We start from the raw sequence: 25,059 nt of genomic DNA on the forward strand, positions 1-25,059 counted from the left end.
AAAAAAAAAGACCAACCACAAAAAGGAGAAAATGCATTTGTAAAGCACAGAACTCACCATCGACTCGTGGACAGGATGCTTAAAGAGCCACTGGTCGATAAGGAAGAGACAAAAGCCATTAACAGGTAGGCTAAGCGGACTGGCCAGCAGTGAGGCCCAGGCTTCATTTGCCCGCCTCTGCTTCCCCAGCCCTGGGATTATAAGCCTGTCACCTGTCATGTTTTTAAAAGTGAATTCTGGGGCTCAACGTCAGATCTTCATGCTTTCAGGACAAGCGTCTGCTATTTGAGGCATCTCCTCAGCCCTTGCACTTAGATTTGATTGACTGAAGTAAGTCATGGCATTGCTGCATGACTGCATCCAAAAAGGCCAGCAGAGTGGAATCTACCAAAGAGCGAGAAAGAAGAGATGCAGAAATACTGAAAGAGGTCTAACACTGGTGGACCCCAATGAAACAGTACTTATTGGGAAGAGAGGAAAAGAATTCAACAAAAGACAGGATGTGGAGGGTGTGGGTCAACCAGGGGGCACAAACATGGGTAAGGACTCCATGAGTTTACTAATAGTTTTTGCTTGTTTGGTTGGGTTTCGTTTTGTTTTTTCAAAATAGGATTTTTCTGTGCAGCCCTGACTGTCCCGGAACTCACTCTGAAAGCAAACTGGCTTCAAACTCAGAGATCCACCTAGTTCTGCGTCACGAATGCTGGGATTAAAGACATGTGCAACCACTGCCGAGCACTAATGGGACATTTTTAAGAAGGAATCTTTTGGCTTATAAAATGGCATGAGCTGCAACAGGTCTTTCTTAGGACCACCAGCTCCCAAATAACGACATGGTGATTTTTTTATTAGTTATGAAAGTTTGGCCTTATCTTTGGCTTGTTCCCAGCTGGCACTTAAAACTTGACTCCTTTACTTTAATCTACATTCTGCCCTGTGGCTCGTTACATTTCCTCAGTACTCCACATCCATCCTTCTCCACATCTTGCTGATGATTCCTCACCTCTCAGACTCTTCCCCTGAGTTCTTCTCTCTCCCTGGAAGTCCAGCCTAGCCTCTCCTTCCTAGCTATTGGTCATTCAGCTCTTTATTAAACCATTCAGGAGGTGCCTTGAAGGCAGCAGAAGTAAAAGAGAGAAACAGCTTTACACAGTGTGATCAAATATCCTGAAACGACAAACATTTAAGTGGATATTGCCCATGTATTTTCAGTGAGAAGATTCAGGTAAAGTGAGAAGTCAGGGCTGATGGGGTGGCTCAGTGGGTAAAGGTGACTGTGGCCAAGACTGAGAACCTGAGTTTGACTCATGCATCCCATGGTGGCAGGAGATCATCCAATGAGAGACCAATAAAAGAGACTTGAGAGGAAATTTTGAAGAATATCAATATTTAGATATGTGCTGTATTTTTTTTTTTTTTGTCATCTAGACATAAGCTAGGGTCGTTTTGGAAGAAGAAACCACAGTTGAGAAAATGTTTTCACTAGACTGGCCCATAAGTGTCCAGAAGGGTGGTGCCTTCAGAGCTGGTGGTCCTGGATGCTGTAACAGACCAGGCTGAGCAGGCCATGGGGAACAATCCAGGGAGTAGCTTCCTCCATGGTGCTGTATTGCGCAGGCAAGGACTTAAACAGAACCTTTGGATTGGCTGCTAAGGTAACAGGTGATCTTTGGAAAAGCCATTTTAGTTCAGAAGTGGGGCTAGAGGCCAGGGAGATTATGGAGAGTCAGGGAGGGGCGGATTCTAGTGGAATGAAGAAGGGACAGGAGCCGAGTTCCCAAGTACCTTTGCTCCTTGCCGTGTTCAAAACTTGTAAGACCTCAGTTTGGACTCTTCATTATGGATGTCGGTTAGTTTCCCTTCTTACCAAAATGAGTTTGAATTAGCAATCTATGATTAAATTATTTCGAGACATGGTCTCGTGTAACCCAAGCTAGTAGTCAAGGATGACTTTGAATTCCTAATCCTCCTGCCTCTGCCTCCCTCATACTGGGATTATGGATATGCACTGATATTTACTATATTACTATATGCATACATACAGTGTATAAATGCTAAGGACTGAATCTGGGGCCCTGTGGTGGTTTGAATGAAAATGGTCCCCATAGGTTCATAGGGACTGGAATTATTTGAAAGGATTAGGACATGTGGTCTTGTTGGAGTAGGTGTGGTCTTGCTGGCAAAAGAGTGTCACTGGGGGGGGGGGGCTTTGAAATTTCAGCAGCTCAAGTCAGGACCAGTGTCTCATTCTCTCTTTCTGCTGCCTGCCAATCCAGATAAAGAACTCAGGGCTCCTTCTCCAGCAGCATGTCTCCTGAGCTGCACACTCAGAGCCGCCTGTTGTTCCGTTCTAACAGCATCTTCTCCAGCTGTGGATACTGACAACTGTCTGCATCCCGGGTGGGACTGTCAAGCCCAGATAGCTATATCCTGAAGCCACCAGGGTGTTTGCTGATGGAAACAGTGTTCAGAACGGAGCTGAGTGCAGCCCTTCCCTTCATTAAATTGTGTGAGTAGCAAAAATGTTGCAGCCGAGTGAACAGCAACTTTGAGCGCTTACACTGTTTCCTTTGAGATACAGTTATGGGCAGCATGTGACTTGAATTATTTAGTTTTTTCCCTCAAATGGAATTATTTGAGAAGCAAAATGTCATTGTCGTTGACCAAAGGATAATATCTTTGATCTTTTTAAGGGAAAAAGTTTCCATCTTTGTACAGTAATTGGGAGGTCAGCGAGGACCTGTTCCCACACACGCTGCCTGCACTAGACTTTCTTACTTGTGTTTGGATCAAGTCCCAGTTGGCATCAGCCAGAACAACAAGACCCCCCCCCTCCTTTGTGAGCTATCAAGCAAGTTCAATTTGTGAGTTGTAAATACCCAAATTTTCCCTAAAAGATTCCCCTGAAGTTGCCCTGCGGCCAAGGGATGTGGAATTGCTTAGAATTCCTCCAAGGTCGAAATGTGACCATTCAAAAGGAGCAGGAAGCGGCCTGGCCACCATAAATCACCAGGAAGCAAGTGTTCAGAGGCGGCCAGCTTGATATTAATAGAGGCCACGTTTTGTTCTTGCAGCAGGAAAGACCTTTCAGTGTGCTGGGCACAGACAGCCTTCAAACCCCGAGACTCCAGAATCCTTCTTGTTTTATGTACTTGAGCACGTTGCTTCCCCTAATTGGAAGCTAGTTGCATTCAAATAGCCCAATTACGTGCAGCGTTTGTAAGCTCCACACATGTGAGGCCGGCCACCCAGTTCACTTTTTGTTTATATGTCAATGCTTTCGGCTAATTCAGCTTTTATTCAATAGAAATAAAAAGTGCAGCATGTCAAAGAGCTAGTGTTTGGACCCTGCACAGAAAGGTCCTTTCTTTTATTTATTTTTCTCTTCCTCCTCCTTCTCATTCTCTTCCTTATCCCCTTTCTCGTCCTGCCTCTCCTCATCTCCTCTTCCTCTTTTCTGGTTTTCTTTGAGGTGGCAATACAGCATACATGCTGACCTCATACTCACGACCTCCCTGCTTCGGCCTCCTAAGCGCTGGGGTTACAGATGTGGCTCTGCAGATGTTTCCTTAGTTTAGTATCACTCATTAAATGGTAAAGGGCAGTCAGAGAGTTGAGTCTTGAATCTGGCTGTGGCTTCCAGTGGTGACATTGAGAGATGAGTGAATCTCTGTGGATTCACTAAGTGAATCTAAGTGTTTCCCCAGCACTTGCAGGAGGGCTCTGGGCTGCTCTCTCTAGCATTTAGCTCAGCCCAGGCTGCTGTGGCTAAGTAACTATTACACCAAATTTGTTGGCCTAAGAGAACAATTGCTTTCACCACACAACCAGATTCAGTGGATCAAATACTCACACAGGTCTCAGCTGTGTGACTCTCTGGCTTCTTGGGTCCATAATGGATGTCACTCAGAGGTGTACAGCCAGCAGACGAGCTAGACTGGAGGACCCAAGACAGCTTCAATCACAGGCTGAGCCACAGACGAATTCATCTGTCAGCCAGAGTGCCTGTCTATCGTCTGACCCTTGTGATGGCCTCTCCAGCTGTTAGCCTCCAGTTGTCTGGCCTGTGACATGGCTTCTCACAGGTGAACATCCCAAAGGAATTGGGGAGTTTTGATCTGGTCTTGGAAGTCAGTACTTCCTTTTATAGCCCGGATTCACTAATCTTAGTGTTCCATTTCGAGACTGTTTCGCCATTCTGTTGAATGGCTTTGCAGTGGCCACTGCCTTCAGAAGGTGTGTATTTGATGGCTGGGGCCTATAGCTCCACTGCTTGAACGCTTGTATACCACGTGAAAAGCTCTAGACTGGATTCCCACACGGCATAACCCAGGTCTGGCTTCCACACCAGTAATCCAGCACTCAGGAAGTAAAGGAAGGAAGATCAGAAGTACAAGGTCGTTCTCAGTTACACAGTAAGTTTGGGGTCAGTCTGAGCTGCATGAGTCTCTGTCTCAAAGTACGTAAATAAATAAACAGAAATAAGGCTGAGATTATAAAAGTTTATTTTAGACACTTACGATCTGTGTTGTTATATAAAGTTTATGAAATGGCAAAGTTATAAAAACGGGGAATGGATAAGTGGTTTCCAGGAATTTCTAGGGACTGAGGCAGGGGAGTGTGAGACCACAGAAGGGCAGCAGGAGGGATCCCAACCACGACAGACATGGCTTTCATCTGGGCTCTGAATTTGTGCTATAGTTTTGCACGATAGTATTGCTGAGGGGCCTTTGATACAGGGTACACAGGATACTTCCCTGTATGACTTTTCACAGCTGAATCTAAAACCACCAAGCAAAGTCAACCCTGTGTAAATATGGTTTGTCAAGTATTTGGCTATGTTTTCATGGAATTGGTTAAGGATGTTGCCTGAGATTCGTTTTTGCCACTGTGATTAAATATCCCAACAAAAAGCAGCTCAGGGGAGAAAACATGTTAAATCACAAATCCACCATAGCAGGAAGCTGAGACTGGCAAGAGCTTACACTAGCTAGTCATGTCCACAGTCAAGAGCAGAGAGAAACCAATGCATGTGTAATCAGTACTCAGTTTGCCTCCTCCATTTTTAGACAGCTAAGAACCCAAACCCTGGGAGAGGCTGACCAAGGTGGGCTTGGTCTTTCTGTATCAGTTAAAGTAATAGAGACAATCTCAGCTCACAGACCAACCTGAACTAGCCACACACCAATTGAAACTCTGTTTCCAAGTGATTCTACATTGTCACAAGGACAATCAACGTTGACCACCACACACAGCTAGCAGGTCTCTAGCATAACTTAGTTCCTTCAGTGATCCACATCTTGCCAGTTGCTGTTTGCAGTTATGCATCGTTGTCTACTCTATCTGTGGGCTGCTTCGCATTGTACCTGAAGAGAATGCAAAAGTTGTTCATCTGTGCACCCTGTGGAGTCAAATGACTGTGATGAGAACTGGTAAACTGAACAAATCACAGTGATTAGCGCTGCAAGGAGCCACGGGGGATGAGTGGGTCCAGCCCTCTGTTCCCCTGGTGAGGAAACTGAGGCTTCAGGATACTGTTGCTCCTGGGCTTCATGACGTCCAGCACTGGCAGTCCGCACTGGTTAAAGTTTAGCAGCTCTCTTGCAAACAGCTTTGTTCCAGGACACACCTGCTGGGTTCCTGCCTCAGCTCAGCCAGCGTAGTTATTCATACTGTGAATGACACCATCCATTTTTCTTAGAAACCAGTGTTCACCCCACAGGCTCTCAGAGGCTGCTAACAAGTGTCCCCCGATTTCACCCACCTCTGTGTGTGTCTTCGCTCCTTGACCTTTAAGGCTTCCTGGTGCCAGAGTGTCTGCAGCCAGGGAATCAAAGACCCTTGGAGAGGTAACCCGTGCTCAGATGGCGTGAAGACGACGCGGTGAGTTATTAGGAAAAGCCAGCTAGGTGCCCCAGAGCCCTTCCTCATCTGGAAAATGCCTGAACTATATCCCAAGAATAAACACAAAGCCTCAAGACCTAAACACAGGATGAGTCATAGGCAGAGCTAATACTAAAAGCTCATACCTCCTGCCTGCCACTCCACACTCACACGCCATCTGCCCCCGCCAAAGGCTCCCACGTGCCTCACCCAGAGGACTCAACCACTGTCTTTGAAAAAGTTAAAAGAAGGAGATAACTTCCAACGAAAGATGGGAATGGAAGACAAAGAGGGAAATAAAAAAGAGAAGGAGTTAGATATTTAAGTCCTAGAATTCAGTCCCGTGTCTGTCTCAGCTTCCTGGCGGGCATGGCAGCAAGAGCACCGCACCGCACTTCAAGGTTTTACTTCACGGTCTCCTGTTTTAAGAGCGCCTGGCCCGAAGAGCGCCTGTGATCTCTTTGTCGTTCTCTCTGGAGAAGTGAGTCCGGTGGGAAATCCTGACTACCAAGGCACCTTTTATATTTTGAGACCATCTAAAGCTTGTTCTTTGGTTCACGGTCAAAGTGCTTTTTTTTGTTAGCACGATGTCCCCTCCCAAGCTGGCTGTGCAGTCTACTTAAAGAGGATAAATCCATTTTGGTTCCCATTCTCCGTCTGCTGCTACTGCCCTTTCTTCACAGTCCCCAGGCAGGCCCCACTGTTTCGGCTCAGCCTCAGAGCATTCTTGGAATATTTCCTGAGCCCTCTCTGGTTACCCAGGCCCTTTCCCTCCCTCGTCTTACAGAGCTAGTCGCTAGGATATTTTTGCAATCTACTACACTCAGCGGGGCATATAATCCTTGGCCATGTTATCTCAGGCACCCCCGTAAGAATCCCTTGACAAATAAAGTAACCTGAGTCAAATTAAATCCTTGTTGATTGATTGGCCTGAGTGAGCGGCTCTTGGCTGCCTGTGGCAAGAGACATTCTTGCATATCTGTGGCCCAGCTCGAGCTAGGGCCTCCCTGCCTGTTGTTTCCTCGGCCCGGTGATAGCATCCACTTCCCTGTCTGAAGTCATAATTCCGTGAGCTTATCTTTTTCATGAAATCTGACAAACAAAGCCTGTGGGGGCTTAATGTTGTACAATAGCACATGTATGTTAAGTCCCAGGATTCTATACATGATAGTTAATTTTGGCTTCTTTGTTTTATGTGTGAGAAAAGAGAGGACCCCCCCCCCCACAAACACACACACAGACACATACCCCAAGAGGAGAAAGGGTTTGGTTTTTGGTCCTTTTCTTAATGTATAACTGGCTCAAACGTCTTTGTGGTTTATCTTCTATATCATCTCTGTTTTGTGGACTGGAATGTTGTTGTTGTTTGCTGTTGTTATTTTTACAATTATTTGTGCGAGCACACGTGAATATGCGCGGACATGCCATCGCCACATGTGTGGAGGACAGAGGACAACAAGCCAGCGGGAGGTGTGTCCCAGAGATAGAACATGGTTCCTTAGGCTTAGTGGAAAGTACTTCTCCACCGAGCCTCTTGTTGGCCCCTGGGCTGGGAGATTTGTTTTTCCAAATCATTGTGCCTTAATAAGACTACACAATCTGGTACCTTGTATATTCTTTATCAATAACAATTGATGAGCTTAATGAAATCAGTTATTATTATTTACTTTCTATTCTCCTCCAAAATGAAAGGAATTAATAACTAAATAGGCCAGGGCCACTTTTTAAAAAATAAATGTTAGCCATGTGAGTATTTCAAGGCAGGATTCATCATAGAAAAGCTGCATTGTTCTGCATCAGTCTTGTCAGAAGGCAGCCATTTCCGGATCTTCTCATCACCGGGCAAACCCTGCACTGCTTCTCACTACTTAACGCTGGGAGTTTTAAAAGTTGGAATGAGTTGGTTCCATAACCGTGAAAGACACCTCAAAGTAAAGACTCTACACTTGTGGGAGAGTCCCTGTCCCTGGGATGCCAAATGAGCAATGGGCTCTTGTTTGTAAGAAGGAGGGTTATAGAACAGACAAACGGGGAGGTTTTGTAGGCTCCTCTGCAAACAGGAGATGGGGGAAGGGTTCAGAACAAAGCAGGGGTCATCCTGGAAAAAGCCGGGCGGCTTTGATCTTCCTCCTTGCCTAGAGCAAGGTGAAAGGGGAGTCTGCAGTCAGTGTGATCTGTGTATTTAAGCTAAACAGCACTCTCAACATGTGTGGGCAAGCACGAGGGCTATTCAGAGGGTGAGAAATGCAAGCCTCAGATTCCGTGATCAAATACACCAGTGTAAAACAAATTTCCTTTCCCTGTAGGGTTAACTGTAGAGAACCAAGAACTGCTTAAAGGGAGTGTTCAGAGAGCACAAAAATGCCAATTTGGCCGAAAAATAAAACCTCAGAAATTGTGAGCATTGAAGTAAAATTCTTTCTATCTGTCTCTCTAGATTTGCTCTGCTTTCTGGCTGTGCAGCAGCTTGAGCGTTCAACAGATCTTGGGGACAGTGACTCATGAAGATGCCCCCCCCCCCAGGAGAATGAGGGAGAAGACTGGGTGAGCCTCCTGGGTCTGGGTCCACCTCTCACCTATGTGTGTGAGTTTCCCCAAGAGCATATATGTCTCTGCATGGTTTGGGTAAAATAACTCCCTAAAACTTAGATTAGATGGGTCTCCTGGTGCTGACCCAGCTGCTGCAGGGTGTCTCTGGCATGACCGGGACAGTCCTTGTAGTACATTACCCCATCCAGGGGGCTAAGAAGTGGCACTGTAAAAGTGATTTAATGTCAATTGTTTTTTTTAAAAAAAAAAAATACATATTGAAGTCCCAAGAAGCTGTGATCTGCTGATCTTACCTGGAGTTAATGTTTGGTGGCTCTTGCTAACTTCCAACAGGATCTAAATGGGGAGAACAAAAAACAAGTGGCAAAGTTCTAAAGGAGTCCCCACGCGGGGTATGGCAATGGCAACAGACACTCAGTTACAGGAAGCAGCCACGCAGTCAGTGAGCAAGGTACAGAGCGGAAGCCCAGTTCTCCAAACCCTGCTCTCTGGTCAGAGGTGGAAAGCTATGGAAAGAGGTGGGGCAATGGTCTGTACCCTGTCACTTGTATTTTAATAAAACTCTGATTGGCCAGTAGCCAGACATAATAGGTGGGGCCACCAGGCAGGAAGTAGAGGTGGGGCAACAAGAACAGGAGACTTTTGAGAAGAGGAAGGAAGCAAGGTAAGAATGCCTCATTGCTAAAGGTACCAAGCCACATGGCTAACACAGACAAAAACAATGGACTAATTTAAGATGTAAGAAATAGTTACTAAGAAGCCTGAACTAATAGGCCAACCAGTTATAATTAATATGGTACCTCTGTACATCTGTGTATTTCTTTGGGACCAATGGCTGTGGGACTGGGCGGGACAGAAATCCCTGCCAACAGTGGAAGAGCAGGGCGCTCCCATGCAACCTCTCTCTGTGTTGGCCAGAGCTCTGAAATCCTTGACTTGATTTAGGGCTGAACAAGTTGGATGGAATCCAGGCCAGGCTCCACCACTGGGGAGGCCAGTAGTGCCATCACAACTGTACATATTGTACACAATCACATGGCCAGGCTGGCACCTAGTCCAGGGCCTCCTAGGACCTGTGTTAGTGCCTTGAAGACACCTTCCTGTCAGCCTGCAAAAGCGATCTCTATGTGTTTAGGGATGCCCACTCAGGAGGCTTATGTTGCCCAAACCTCACCATCAGGCAAATTCTCAAGCTTAGACTTCTGAGCACACTCCACAAGGAAGGCACCCACAGAATCATGGGGCTACTAAGGAAAGTCTGGTCATCTGCTTCACACTGTGTTCAGGACAAGGTCATTCCAGCTGCTTCTGCTGGATTGAAACAGTCCCTCTGAGGAGAAGGACGGCTCAGGGAATTCACAGGAAGGTTTCGAGGCTCAGGAGGATCCCACAAGATTCAAAGCTGCCCCTCCACGTGCCCCGAATTCATCAGAGCGGCAGCCGGGAAGAGAAGCCACTTCTATGGAGCTGCCAGCAAGTTGTACACTTGTATGGCACCGTTTCTTATGTCTGCTGTCCCCCTGTGTAGCTGAGTTACTAGGCCTTGATACCCACATCTCCAGGAAGGTCAGTGCAGTACAGAGGTCCTCTTTACTGCTCAGGAGACAATTGCTTGAGTCAGAAAAGGGCCAATGTATCCCTGCACCAGGACTGGCAGCTGGACACTGAAACAGGTTTTTATCTTAATTCTTCCCCTTGCACCAGCCACAGGACTGTCAATAAATAGCAGTGGGCCAGGTTCTAGGTCACTCTTCTCTCCTGTTCTCTTTCTCTCAGTCTCCCGCACTGTGCTCTCTTCCATCTATCCCCCACCACACACACATTTTCTCCCAATCTCTGCTGAAACAGGTTTTTATCTTAATTCTTCCCCTTGCACCAGCCACAGGACTGTCAATAAATAGCAGTGGGCCAGGTTCTAGGTCACTCTTCTCTCCTGTTCTCTTTCTCTCAGTCTCCCGCACTGTGCTCTCTTCCGTCTATCCCCCACCACACACACATTTTCTCCCAATCATCTCTGCCTTTCCTCTGCGGATTCTAGGACTCACTGTGGCCAGGCCTAGTCATGTATTTCCCCCTTCATGGAATTGACACTGCTTCACCGCATCGCAAGAAAATGATGTCATCGTGTGGGGCCCTGCTCCATTTCCGGGCTTTTAACCCGAGTTTCCTGACCTTTCTCAGCTGTCCTGCTTGGACAAAATGAAACACGTTGAAATGGACAGGCCAGCAAACCTCAGCAAGGCCCCTGTGTCTCCAGGATGCAGCTAAGTTCTGCAGCTACATTAACGACCCAAACACCTTATCTGGGTGTCACATCTGGGACACAGCAAGAACCCACGTCTGTAAAATGGAGAGGAAATAGACTTCAGATTGTGCCTGCAGTTTCCTGGCCAGCAGTCCTTTCTTCCCCTATACTGGGTTTAATTACTAGTGATAATGTTCAGTGAAATTCGGCCTCTGTGTATTTTTATTTATTTATTTATTTATTTTTATTTTTTATTTTTTATTTTTTTTGGTCTGGGCTTTGTATTAAAGTCTGGGCAAAAACTTAAATCTTACACACTGCACTTGTGTCTCCATGTCGCAGGGCGGGTGAAACCCCAGCCCGAGTGATGTTCTGGAATAATTTCCTGGAATGTCAAAGGCTGAAATTGCCCTGTCAAGAACAACTCTGTTCTCGCAGGACTGCAGAGAGCCAGGCTGACTGAATCCTTCTTCTCCGGTCTAAGTTTTTCTCCTTCAGGAAACCACTGCTTGCAGATTATTTGCATACAGCCAATGAGAGTCGTCTCCTTTCCTGTGGAGGTCTTGGAGATTGTATGACGACATCCTGGAAGAATCTCAGCTGGGGAAAGGGGATTTTTCCCCCCTTTCCCTAAGCCCCATTTTAAATAGTTTCCTTCCCACAGCCCATGTGTCCACATTCAAAGTAAGTAACCCAGCCCGTTTTCCTGCCCCGACTCCTGTCACTAGCTCAAGAATCTCAACAGCTACACTCTGAAACAAAGGTGCCGTATATATTCATTCCAGTCTGTAAAGTAGATGGTTTTGGCACACAGGGGGGAGAATTAACTCTTTCGTTTCTCCCAGGCAAGGGCACAGTAAAATGCCTGCTCTTTTCTTCGTGACCAGAACGGCAAGCACTAACCTGTTGATACCCAGTGTAGTTCTTAGCGTTATGAACGGGGTTGTGGTTAACCTAAGACATATGCTACCGCATTGTACACATGATACCACAAAGACTGGATAAATTTCCAGGACCCCAAATTGTGCACATTTTCCTCAGATTTTTCTTGCCTCAATTCTAGAAAGAAACTACTGAATTTCCAGGTCTTCAATGGGTGTGGTAACAACCAGAGATCTAGCCTGTTGATACAATGCCCAAGGGCCACCTTAAATTATTTCAGCCCAGAGAGGGGCATAAATGAGAAAGCAGGATGTATGCGCACGAATAAGCAGGGTGTCCGAAGCTTAGGCGGACACTCAACTGTTTAATTCAGACATTAGACAAACACGAAGTCCCTACGTGTGCACTGACCAGACCCTGGCTAGAAATCTTATCGTAACGAGTCAGATATCAGTGTGCTGAAGACTTGGGACCTGGGAGGCGTGTCCTGGATTGCTAGTTAGCGCTGTTTCAGCTCTATGCCCTTGAAGAAGTCATGAAGCCTCTCCCAGTCGCAGATACTGCATCTGTGAGATGAAGGTGTTTATGTCTTGTGTCTAAAATGTTATGTCTAAAATGTTTACTCAGAACTTTCTGTTTTCAAATGAGTGGAATCCCTCCTAGCTGATGTTTGAGGACATCTACTAAAAGTGTTGAATGAAGTCCAAACCCTTATAACTTAGTGTGTGTGTATGCGTGTGTGTGTGTGTGTGTGTGTGTGTGTGCGTGTGCCTGTGCATGTGCATGTGTGTGTGTGGTGTATAGGCATGCATGTGTCACACAACACATGTCTGGAGGTCACAAGACAATTTTGTGGAGTCCTCTCCTTCCCCATTAAGTGCATTCTGGGAATAAAAATCGGATCAGAGAAATGGATCCCTGAGCGATCGATGTCACCAACACTGGGTGTTTCGAGAATCTCAGGTGGGTCAGGCTTTCTGCTCTGCACTTTCCTGCTGGAATCTCATTGATTTCTCTCAGCGAGACTATGAATTAGCTGCCCTCATTATCCCCATTGGACTATGAGGAAGTCGAGAGTCTGTCCTAATATGCAGAAGGAGGAAGTTTTTCCATGCCGGGGGTTTTTTCATTCTAAAGCTCTGTCAATTTCCTTTCCCAGATCACCTGTGTGTTCCAGACTGCCCTGTGTGTCAGAATCATCACAGGAGGGCTTCCTGGAGCTGATGGCTGGGATCTGACTATTCCCAGTTCCTGCAAGCTCCCTGGGCTGCGGATGATACTGAGCTGGTTCACTCAATCCAGCAATGAGTTGAGGTGAGCCACAAACCAAGAGCAAACACAGACGCTAAGAAGCACCTTTCCGATTCAACTGTCTTGTTGTAGTCAAGCAGTAACTGCGTACCATGCTTTCTTGGCAAAGACTGTAAGAGGCCATACAGATCTTGGAGCATTTATTGAGAAATTGGCCTAACGTGTATCTAAGGTTCTTTGGATCTACAAAATGTATTTTGTTTGTTTGTATGGTTGGTTTTTTTTTTTAAATTGTAATTTAAAAATTATTTATGTGCATGCTAATGGGAGTTTAAACAGTACCTATGGGAAAACGGCAGACCGTGTGTGAGAGCTGGTTTCCTCCTTCCGTGTGGGTCGCAGGGATTGATCTCAGGCTGGCAGGTATGGCAGCAAGTGTCTTTACTGGCTGAGCCACCTTGTAGATATGCTTACAGCATTTTTGACACAGGGTCTCATGTAGCCCAGGCTAACCTCCAACTCACTATGTGACAGAGATGGCCTTATCCTACTGCCTCATCTCCCAAGTGCTGGATTACAGGGGTCACGGTCACACCCACTTTTATGGAGTGCTAGGGATCAAACCCAGGCCTCACACACGCTGGAGAAGAAGTGACAGACCAATGGAGGGTCATTCTTAGTTCCTAAGTGGGTTGTTCTTAGGGCTAAAAGCAAGAACGGGAAGGCAGCTGCTGGTGGGGGGAATGAGGTTCCCCTGCAGGCTGCAAGTCCACGTTTTGTGTCTTGAAGTTTTAGAGCCACGTTGGTGGTGGTAAAGAAGGAAAACTAAGAGAAATGTCCCTTCATTTATGTGATATGGGATTGCCATCAGATGAGACTCCACACGTAAAATAATGAAAATGAAAACAAATCATTTATTTTCTATAAAGTTATATTTCATATTTCTGTGGCAACAATAATATTTCCATAATGGGAAGACCAAAGTATACAATTGTTTCTATTTTATTTCAAAAGAACATAGAGGGGGAGGGAGTTTAAAGAACACAATTACTTTGTAAATATTTCAAAATAATGACCAGAAATTAAGGTCAATTTAAGGGGAACGCAACTCCGAATTTGTTACCCATTCTTTTGACCCTAGGAAGAGAAGAAAAAGAGAAGTATTTATTTGTACAGTTTATCAAAGAAAATACAATTTTGCTTCTGACATTTAATTTAGTCATTTTTATGTCCCAGAAAGCCCTGAAGGATGACACAGATCACAGCACCATGGAGTCAGTTACGGATTTAAGAGGCATCCGCAGAGAGAGCCACATTGCGGGGAGTGGCGCAAAGAGTGTCAGCAAGGTATAAAAAAGAAATACACGCACAATCAAGACTCTGGCAGGAACACAGCACCGGCAGGCCATTGCCGTGGCGGGCAGGGGCCGTGTGCGCAAGTGGGGATCTTGGCACAGAGTATTTCTTCTGGACGTTTGCTGTTTGTATTGTCTGGATTGGCTTGGGGCTTTTCAAAACCCAACAGGAGATGAAAGGGAACTTTCGGAAATCTTTAGTTGGGAGCCAAGAACTTGGATTTGGTTAGAAGGGAGGGAAGGAAGCGAGTATTTCTTAAGTACTTCTCCAGGACCCTGCTGGCCTACTTGGTCTCACATCAGAAATGATGTCATTCCTCAGGGGCTGAAGATGGGGTTGGCCCTGTTTTCCAAAAAGGAAAGTAGGCTCACGTGAAGTGATTTGATCCTGAGTTACTGGAAACTGCCTGGACACCCAGATGGGAAGGGTGAGAGGAGAGGATTAAACCTTAATCTGAGGGCAAAAGTGCCAAAGAAGGGCTAGGTAAAAAGCCAGGGAAGGCTGCAGGTGCCTGTAACCCTTGCATTGTGCGGTGAAGACAAATAGACTCTAGGCCTTACCTGCCTGTTAGCCTAGCCACAAACAGCCAGCTTCTAGTTCAGTGAGAAATGAGACACTTGACGTGATCGGTTCTATCCCATGCGTGCGAGTACACACTCATGCACGCACAAGCACACACATGCACGCACATGCACACACATGCACAGGCACATGCACGTACAAGCACACACATGCACACACATGCACGCACATGCACACACACTCATATGTAGACATTCTCCCCACACACACACTGCCATGGCACGTTGGCTTCTCTGTGTACCCTTAATAATGCTAGCACAACCACTTTCCTTGGGTAGAAACCCAAGCCACTTTCCCTTATATTCCTTCCTGGAGATGTTTCTTGATTGCATGGCCATAGCAAATTCCCTGTAGCGTGAAAATTGTTTTAAGACTTAAAATACGACTACTGTAGGCTTAAGTGAGATTTTAGCTATAGTTGGGAAGGTATAAAAATGGAATTTAATGTTCATCCTGCTTTCCTTTGACCTTATGCTCCTGTCTTGCATTTCTGGCCCCTTTGTTTGTCTTGATAGCCATCTACGAATACACTGTTCTACTTTTTAAATGATGTGTGCTATTTATAGTATGTCTCTCGTGCTAGGACATGAGCTGTATTTTTGGTGTGTCCAGCACATGTCAAGTGCTTAAAAGAGGGACTGGGTCGTTTTTCTGCAAGGAGCCAGTTGATGCGTATTTTAGGTTTAACTGGTTGCACGGTCTCTGTCACTGATATTCTGCCTCTCCAGGTGAAAGTAGCCTCAGACAGGGGTGGCCGTTTTCTGATAGGACTTTCTCTATGGACATGGAGATCTGTATATGATGGAACTTTTAAGTGTCATGAAATTTTGATATTTTTCTCCAAACATTAAAAGAGTATAAGTAACTTTGTTGTTAAGTAGGGTGCTATAATTTCAAAAAGTGGGATTGTGTCTTGGATTTTGTAACAATGCCAAGAGAGTACGCAGAGAAAGAGAAGTGGCTGCATTGGGCCCTAAAGACTGGGTGTGGTGAACCTCCTTCTTAATGTCCAGTGTCTTTCTATTTGGTGAACTGTGTCTTTAAAATTTTCAAGGAAGGTTGAAAATTAAATTCATTTATTTACATTTATTTAGTGTGCATATGGAGGCGGAGACACACATGCTACTATTTGTATATATCAAAGGAAAACTTTTGGGAGTTGACTCTCTTCTATTATGTGGGTCTTTGGGATTGAACTCAGGTCAGTAGACTTGGCAGCAACCTTTACCTACTAAACCTTCTCTTGGGCCCAGAAATTAGATTTGAGAGTTACCTTTCTCTAACAAAATCTATGATGATGATGATAATAATAATAATAATAATAATAATAATAAATAGAACTATTTTTAGCTTTAAATTCAAAAGTCCTCAAAAGACAGTTGGTCTTCTTTAGCCCCTGGGTTGTAGCTTGCTGACCGCTGGTCTAGAAAATAGTGCCTGGAAAACAGCAGGTGCTCAGAAAATGGAGCGCACTGTGATTGGTCCAACGGCAGCCCCCACATGATTCCCATGAGTCTCCCCATGACAGGAGAACAATAGCCAGAATAGCACACTGCCCTCCAGTCTGATGTCTGCATGAGCTGAAGGGACTTCCCACACACCCACAGGCTGAGACGACCTTTTCCGACGTCATCTACAAAGAAGCCATGTATCATTACATTGTTCAAAAGTCTAGTTTAACAGGGCGGTGGTGGCGCACACCTTTAATCCCAGCACTCGGGAGGCAGAGGCAGGCGGATCTTGTGAGTTCGAGACCAGCCTGGTCTACAAGAGCTAGTTCCAGGACAGGCTCCAAAACCACAGAGAAACCCTGTCTCGAAAAAACCAAAAAAAAAAAAAAAAAAGTCTAGTTTAATTCCACCTGAGACACCGGCAGCACGGTTGTGTGCTTTGGCAGGGTCATGGTGCAGCGAGCCTTTGAACGAACGCAGTACTGAGGAGGCAGAAGCCCAAAGACCACATGTTTGAGGCTGCCCTGGATCACATTCTGAGTAAAAGCCTTATTTCCGGGCTACAGAACAAGACTGTCTTATCCACCCAAAGCAATTGTTTTACATTTCAAATAAAATTGTTTGGGGATAGCTCAGTTGTTAAAATGCTTCTTTGCAAGCGTGAGGACGTGAGTCCCACCTCTAAATTTACATGAAAACAAAAAGATGTATATGGTGGCACTTGGTCACCACAGAGCTGGGAAGGCAGAGACAGGTAGATGCCGATGGCTACTAGGTAGCCAGACTGGACTACTTGGTGAAGTGAAGACTCTATCTCAAAAACAGTGTTTAAAGTACCTGAGGATGATGCCTGAAGCCATCCTTTGGGCTCCACATACATGCACACACATGCAAGAGTACACATGCAAACATGTACACACATGAAAGCACATATAAAAACATGCACACAGAGAAAGAATTGTTTACCGTCTTCTGAGACGTGTTTCATCTCAGAATATTTCTGTGTGCCATAGCTGTTTAAACTACTGCCCATTTTAATTATTTCCTTGACGTAGTTGATATAACAATACTCTTTGGAAAAAGAAAGATGAAAAGAAACACTAATGCCAAAATCAAGTTTAAAAAAAAATAGCATAACAATGATGATCATTTTGACACTATGCCTCAAAATTATTTTCCCCAAATCTTCTGATTACATTTTTCTCCCTAACAGTGCACTCACTGGCCAGCCATTCTGACCTGGTGGGTGAGATCTGGCCAGTGAGAGAGCTCGTCTTACAGGAGATGGCTGACATTCCCAAGGATGACATCCAGAGCTATCCTCTGGACTTCATGGACACATCCACACAGAGAAACATATACATACATACATTAAAATAATTTCTGAAAACCATACGCTTGCTGACCAACTGTCAAGACATAACTAGAAAGAACCATTTCTGCTGTTGTGTTGCCATTTATGAAGACTTCAAGAAGACAGATTTAAAAAAAAAATTCCTTGCCATTAAATCTGGCCAGTTTGCTTGGGCATTTTCTTGAACTTGTTCTGTTGTTGATATTTTACTTGACTCCCTCCTTCCCTCTCTCCCTCCCTCCCTCCTTCCCTCCCTCCTTCTCTCCTTCCTTTTTTCCTTCTCCACTTCCTTCTCCTGCCTCCTCCTTTAGGTAAACCTTTGCTATATGCCCCAGGCTGGCCTCAAACTCATTCCTGGTTGTCTCATCCTCTCAAATGCTGGGATAGCAGCACATACTGATGCATACAATTTGAAAAGTTTATTTAAACATTTTATTTTATGTGCATGGTTGTTTCGCCTGCAGGTGTGTCTATGCACCATGTGTACTGAGTACCTGTAGAGGCCAGGCAAGGGCTTTGGAGCCCATGAAACTGGAGGAACAGATAGTTGTTAGCTGCCATGTCATTGCTGGGTATAAAAACCTGGGTCCTCTGGAAGAGTAGCCAATGGTCTCATCACTGAGCCATTTCTGCAGCTCCCAACTTGAAGTTTTCAGCATGCAGCCATTCCTTGGTACCCCAGAGTATTTTTCCTAAGGCTGCCCTTGGATATAAAAATCTGTGCTGCTCAAGTCCCCAATATAAAACAATGATACTTCCCCCAGAATTTTGATCTGAGATCAATTGAACAAAAGAATTTGGAACCCATGTCAACTGAAGAACAGTTCTATATTATTTGTAAAATGAATTGAATATCAATACTATTTTGAGAACTAAGACCCAGATGAAAAAAATCAATAGAGGAGACTTAACAATCCCTAACAGTGAGATTTATTTATTTATTTAAAAAATAGTTTTTAAGCTAGATAATATCCTGGGAGTGAGAAATCAGAAATAAATCACAGTTGAAGTGCCTTGGCCTCTTCCGTCAAACTTTCAAGCCTACCAAAATACAAAACATTAAAAAAAAATGTTAAAGCTGATCACTGGACATTTGCATGGACTGCAGAGTTAACATAGGAGTGATGGGCTGCTAGGTTCAATAATGGCTGAAGGGAAAAACAACTGATAGGCTTGGCCCTAAGCAGGATAACTATGTCATACCCCTTCCACTCAAGTTCAGGAAACATTGGCAAGTGGGGGTGAAGGGACAGTAAGAGGGAAAAGTCAGAGGACCACTGCCCAACAGTGTCTCTGGACATGACAGCAGCCGTGCTGGCTTGAATAAGACCAACACAAGATCTAGCCAGCCAACATTCCAGTGTGGATCAGATATGCTCACAAGCTCCCACCCCAACCTCAGGAGCTCCTGCTCCAGGGAAGAGAGAGTCAGTTTTCCTCAAGGTCCAGGGGATAGCCCAGTATCCACGTGCATACAAGCAGTATTAACTAGACTCAGTGAGGAGGAGGAAAAATGAAACTGGAAGGGTTCTGGGAGGAGGTAGAGGAAGGATGGTAGCCCGAGGATGAAGGGGTGGCATAGAGGAATTCTGTCTACTGCCTCGGTCAGTTTTTTTTTTTTGATTTTTTTGTTTTTGTTTTTGTTTTTCACTGTGAAGAGACACCACAGCTTAGGCAACTCTTACAAAAGAAAGCATTTAATTGAGACTTGCTTACAGTTTCAGATATTTAGTCCATTATCAGCGTGGCAGGAAGCAAGGCAGCAGGCGCAGCAGACGGGCTGGAGAAGGAGCTGAGAGTTCTACGTCTGAACCCACAAGCAGCAGGAAGGAGGAGACTCTGGGCTTAGAATGTGGTTTTTGAAACCTCAAGACCTACCCCTCAGTGCTACGAGTCCAACAAGGCAACCCCTCCCAATCCTTTCAAATACTGCCACTCCCTTGTGACCAAGTATTTAAATAGACGAGCCTACGGGGGCCAATCTCATTCACATCACCACAGATATCAAGCCAGGGAGTAGCTAGGGAGTGATAAAAGCAGATTTGAACTTGATAGAGATCATTTTAGAATCCAGGTTCTAGAATGGACACACATGATGCGTCCTAGGGCGACAGAAGGTAGCATGCGGAACCTGAGGTAGCAATCGGCGATGTGAGGAAACACCGGAGACTCTTTAGATGGCATTGTCAGGATTTGGTAGCTGACCTGAGGTGTAAGGTGCCGGCAGAAAATCAGGTCTCCAGCTGTGCCCTGTGTCACGAGTGCTGGGAACTCAGGAGGAGGTGAAGAGGAATGGGAGCCTGAGAGGAGATCTCCCAAGCCCAGCAACATCGTGGGGCTCAGTTGATGCCTCAGGGAGGTGTCCAGGAAACAGACAATTGTTTGGCTCCTTAGAACAGGAGAGGGGACTCAGTTACAGAATTGGAGGTGTGAGGCCAAACAGCTTGAAGGCTGGTAAGGAGGCCACAATCCTAAGGGGTAATCTTAGGAGGGGAGACTGGGAAGAGGTTGTGGCGAAAAGGGAGAGCCATGGACTGATGCAAGGGCATGGAAGGGTGGTGCACTAGGCAGAACCTGGCCACCTTTGAGTACCAACCTGAGCTCTTCATCATGAAAGAAAGGGAAAACGGTAATGGTTAAGACTGTCAGTATGGCGGGATCTAGAGTCACCTAGCAGACAGACCTCTGGACATATCTGTGAGAGCGTGTGGACAGAGAGTTAACTGAGGTGGGGAGACCCACCCTAAACGTGGGCAGCACCACATCATGGGCAAGGGCCCTATGCCGGGTAAAAAGGAGAAAAGGAGAGGCGCTGACATTCATCTGTCTCTGCTGCCTGACTATAGCGCAGTGTGGCCACCACCTCATGCTGCTGCTGTGACTTCCCCATCAGCCCCTCAAGCTGGGAGCCCAAACCAACTCTTCCTCAAGCTGCCTTGGTGGGACATTTTGTCATAGCAACAGGAAAAGAAACACATGCATAAATCATTTCATAATACTGAGTTAAATTAAGACTCTTACAGCCCACAGCATTGAACACTAGATTTATTATGAGTTCAAGGGCAAGGCACTGTTTGTATGGACTATGTAAACAACTTAAGTCTGGAGGATTCCGGGACTCTCTGGCTGGGCTTGCTGGCCTCGGCTTTCTCTTCAGTCCTCACAATGACTTTTGCTTGGTGCTGAGAGACTTGGAACTGTTTACCTGTTAAGATTACAGCTCACATTAAAGCGGATCACTCAATTTCACCTCTCATGATCCTTTTCGCGTCTGTGTGCATCTCCTGTCTCCACGGTAACTCTCTAGGTGCCACTGTTTGGGTACTCTCTGGTGCTGAATCTTGGATGTCCACCTGACTAGGTTAAAGGTCACTCAGAAAATTTGCAAATCATACTTCTGGGTATGGCTGTGAGGTGTGTTTCCAAAAAGAATTGGCACATGGGTCAGTGAATCCAGGGGAAAGACCTGCACTGAAGGTGGGTAGTACCGTCCAGGGCGGGGACACAGATGGAACAAAGCAATGGAAGAAGAGAAGCCTGTGCGCATGCTCTCCCCTACTGAGCAGGCACCCTAATTGTGCTGCTGTCGGACTCCAGACTTGAGCGTTCCTTGTCTTTCGATGGGGCCGGAGGACCTTCGGGCTCTTCCTGGAGCTGGGTCATTGGTCTTGTTGCTTCTGAGGCTTCTAACTGCTCAGACTCATCAGCTGCTGCTTTCTCTAGCTGTCTAGCCTTGGACAGGCTTTGTGGGATTGGATTGTTCAGTAACTGACCTTATAAAGCTGTCTTAACATGACGTGTAGAGTCTGTTGGGTTTGTTGCTCTAGAGAATTCTACATAATGCAATCTCTAAGATGGGTGTGTCTTCTTCCCTATTGCTACAAGTCACTCCTATACCAGACACTGCAGTCCCTCATCTGGCCTCTTGCTTCCAAGTCTCGGGTTCATTTTTCTCCGTCAGTCACCAGAACGCAAGGACACAGTCTAGCTGTGTCCCTCTTTATTGTAAATTGCGGAGAGTGATCAGTGGGAAGCAGGGTGAAGGTGAAGGATGACTGTTTAAGTAATGCTTGAGTTTATGAATGTGGACACTACGAGGAAGACCATCTTCATAAGGTTAATGCTTCTAAGGTAAATGCTCTTGTCAAAGAGGCTCGGACTATAGCCCAGCCCTGGTGCCACAGCCTCTTTTCCCCTTGTGGCATGAGGCTGCCCTACGGTATAAGAGAGGAAAGGAATACCTGATTTTTCATCCATTTCATATTGTGGGTGTTTCAGGGGGGTAGTACTGGGCATTCATTTTAGAGGTTTTTTTTTAAAGATTTATACACACACACACACACATATATGTATGCGTGTGTGTATGTCCTGTCTGTCTCTTGTGGAACTGGAGCTACAGACAGCATGAGCTGCCTGATAAGGGTGGTGAGAGTCCAGCTCAGGTCCTCTGGACGAGCTGGAACTACTCTTGACTCTGGAGCCCTCTCTCTTGCCTTTATGTTTAGTTTTTTTTAAGACAACCTTTTGCTATTATAGAGCAGACTGACTCAAATTCATGATCCTCCTACACCAGATGCCTGCTTATTGGGATTGCAAGCATGCATCACGTGGCTAAAAAAACATTTTATATATATATTTATATATATATATACACACATATATATATACATATATATGTACATGCATATACATTTGAATTGAAATCTAGATTCTACACATGAAAGAAAACACACAGAATATCTCTTTGTGGGTCTGGCTTGCTTTGCTCAGTATGGTGACAGTCAATTATATTTCTTCTTGCAAAGGTCATGACTTCATTGTTCTTTACAGATGAGTAAAATTCCATTGTGGACATGTACCATATTTCTTCATCCATTCTTCTATTGCTGGAGATCTAGGCTGATCCCATCACCTGCTGGTTGTGACGAACGCAGCAGTAGGCACATGCGGGTGTCTCTGTGTTGATTTCACACCCTCAGGGTTATGCCCAGGAGCGGTGCAGCTGGGCCATTTAGGGTTCTAGGTTTAGATTTGCAGAAGGTTCCATCCTGAGGTCCACAGTGGCTGCATCACCTTGTATTCCCCCAGAAGCACAAGGGTTTCCCCTTTGCCCCACATCCTCCCTAGTGCCTGTTACTGTTGGATTTTTAATGATAGCCATTCTGAGTGGGGTGAGATGGGATTTTAGAAACAGCTTAAATTCATGTTTCCTCGATGGCTAAAGACACTGTGTACCTTTTCAAATATTTATTGCATATCTGTATTTCTTCTTTTGGAGACTGTCAATTCATTTTACTGGCCCATTTATTGATTACATATTTTTTGGTGTTTAAGTTTTTCATTTCTTTTTATATTCTAAATCATTCTAAATATAATCCCTTGCTTGGTGCATAGTAGACAAAGACTGCCATTCTGAACATTCTGTTGATTATGTAGGGAAAATATTTTAAAAGAACACTCCTCCTCTTCTTCCTCTTCTTCTTCCTCATCTTCTTGCAAATAAACTGGAGACTATTCAATAATCAAGTGGAAAGTTGATTGTTTTCCCAGACAGCCAACCCAAAAGCTCTTGTAATTTGATATGAGAGACTGGAGATTGGGTAAAGAAAACTTTTTTCCTCGGGGGCTAGAGAAATGGCTCTTCCAAAGGTCCTGAGTTCAATTCCCAGCAACCACATGGTGGCTCACAACCATCTGTAATGAGGTCTGGTGCCCTCTTCTGGCCCACAGACATACACACAGACAGAATATTGTATACATAATAAATAAATATTTTTTTAAAAAAAGAAAACTTTTTTTTTCTGAAGTGCTTGAAGTAAAAAAATTAAAAAGCTAAGACTGTGGTTAGAGCGACCCAGGAGCTGTGAACAGGTGTGTTCTCACATGAGAAATGCTCTTGTATGTGTTGTGTCATGGGCTGATGCCATAACTCAGCAGCATGATGGAACCCAAGTACACATCAGTGTATTCAAACAGGAAAGAGCCGTGCGTTCCTTACACAAGATAAAACAAACGTCTCCTTCTCTACTTGCTTTCACAGAGTGCTCTCCTCTGAGACTCGGGATTGACACTGTGTCTGAATGAAGTATCAGAAGGAAGGAAATTTTCATTGCAAAGTCCTAACCTGGGAGAGATCTGGAAAGCTCTCTGGAGTCAGTCTGTCCAGAGCCTCTCCAAAAGGCGACCCAGCGCAGAGCAAGCACAGCCGTGCAGCCCACACTGTCTCACCTACACCCTCAGGCCAGTGTCTGGGGAGTCACAATGTCAACCCCCCCATGGTCCCACCCACACCCTCAGGCCAGTGTCTGGGGAGTCACAGGGTCACTTCTCAGCCCACGCTCCCTTTCTCAGTTTCTTCCTCCTTGACTATGAGGCATGAACTCAAGCATCCTGAGACAGCTAGCCAGGCTTTCTTTCACATCCTCTGAAGTAGGAAACCCACATGGCTACCTTCTGACTAGACCTGGATTCCCTTCTCTTTTTTTAGCACCATTATAATCACCCAGGATAGAGATCAGGGTGACTGTGGTGCTTTGAATTTTCTTTACAGTTCTAGAGAATCAAGGCCTTTGGGTTTTTAAATCGAGATTCTACCTTGTGATATGAGTATATTATATGTAGATTGAGTAAGAGTGCGTATGTGCTTGTGTGTGCACACATGTTTGAGTGGAGAGGTGAGCATTCTGTGTGTGCAAACCTGTGGATACCAGAGGTGAGACGCTGGGTGTCTTCCTCAATCACTACTGTGTGTGCACACCTGTGGATACCAGAGGTGAGGCACCGGGTGTCTTCCTCAATCACTGTCTGCCAGCTTTGCCAATCCAGCCAGCCTGGCAGGTCTGTAGGTGGGCTGCAGGAGTTGACCTGTCTCCTGTCCAGGGCCTGGTGGGTACAGATGGATACTGCTGTACCCACATCTTGCAGAGGTGCTGGGCTCGAACTCAGTTCCTGATGTCTACATGGCAAAAGCAGTACTGACTGAGCCATCTCCCCAGTTCCCAAAGTTCTACTTTTTAATAATAATAATAGCAATAGCAAAAATTCCTATCCTATGTTTTAAACATTTTCTTTTCCTCCATTTCTTTCTTTCCTCCTCTACCGTGCCACCCCCCCCACTCAGAACTGAACCTAGAGCCTCACATGGCATGACAAGCACTCTACAGTATTCTATCTCAGGGGTTTCTATTCACTTTCAAAAGTAGGGCTTCCCTAGGCTGGCCTTGAACTCATGCGGTAGCCTTGAACTGTAGTCCAAGCAGGGCTTCCCTAGGCTGGCCTTGAACTCATGCGGTAGCCTTGAATTGTAGTCAAAGCATTCTGACAAGCTCCTGAGTAGCGGCCACGGGGCCCTGATTATTTTTTAAAGGTGCTTAATATTTATTCAAACGTATTCATTAACACTATTTTAGATTATGATATGAGCCGGGCGATGGTGGCGCACGTCTTTAATCCCAGCACTCGGGAGGCAGAGGCAGGTGGATCTCTGTGAGTTCGAGACCAGCCTG

The 25,059-nt window shown here is 45.4% G+C and overlaps 1 protein-coding gene and 1 non-coding gene across 2 annotated transcripts in view; one reads left to right on the forward strand and one right to left on the reverse strand.

The window, feature by feature from the left end:
• Positions 1–13,723: 13,723 nt before the first annotated feature.
• Tmem212 (transmembrane protein 212) overlaps positions 13,724–25,059 on the reverse strand; it is a 32,643-nt gene continuing 21,307 nt past the window's right edge. Inside the window, exon 4 of the mRNA XM_005343905.2 lies at positions 13,724–13,948. Coding sequence (XP_005343962.1) covers positions 13,931–13,948 — 18 coding nt within the window. The 3' untranslated portion in view covers positions 13,724–13,930. The remainder of the gene's footprint in view (positions 13,949–25,059) is intronic.
• LOC113456992 lies at positions 15,613–15,787 on the forward strand. The gene has a single exon (XR_003377660.1). It is a non-coding gene; the product is annotated as a small nucleolar RNA SNORA81 (small nucleolar RNA).

The sequence above is a fragment of the Microtus ochrogaster genome, chromosome 1, assembly GCF_000317375.1.
Source record: "Microtus ochrogaster isolate Prairie Vole_2 chromosome 1, MicOch1.0, whole genome shotgun sequence".
NCBI classification, from domain to species: domain Eukaryota; kingdom Metazoa; phylum Chordata; class Mammalia; order Rodentia; family Cricetidae; genus Microtus; species Microtus ochrogaster.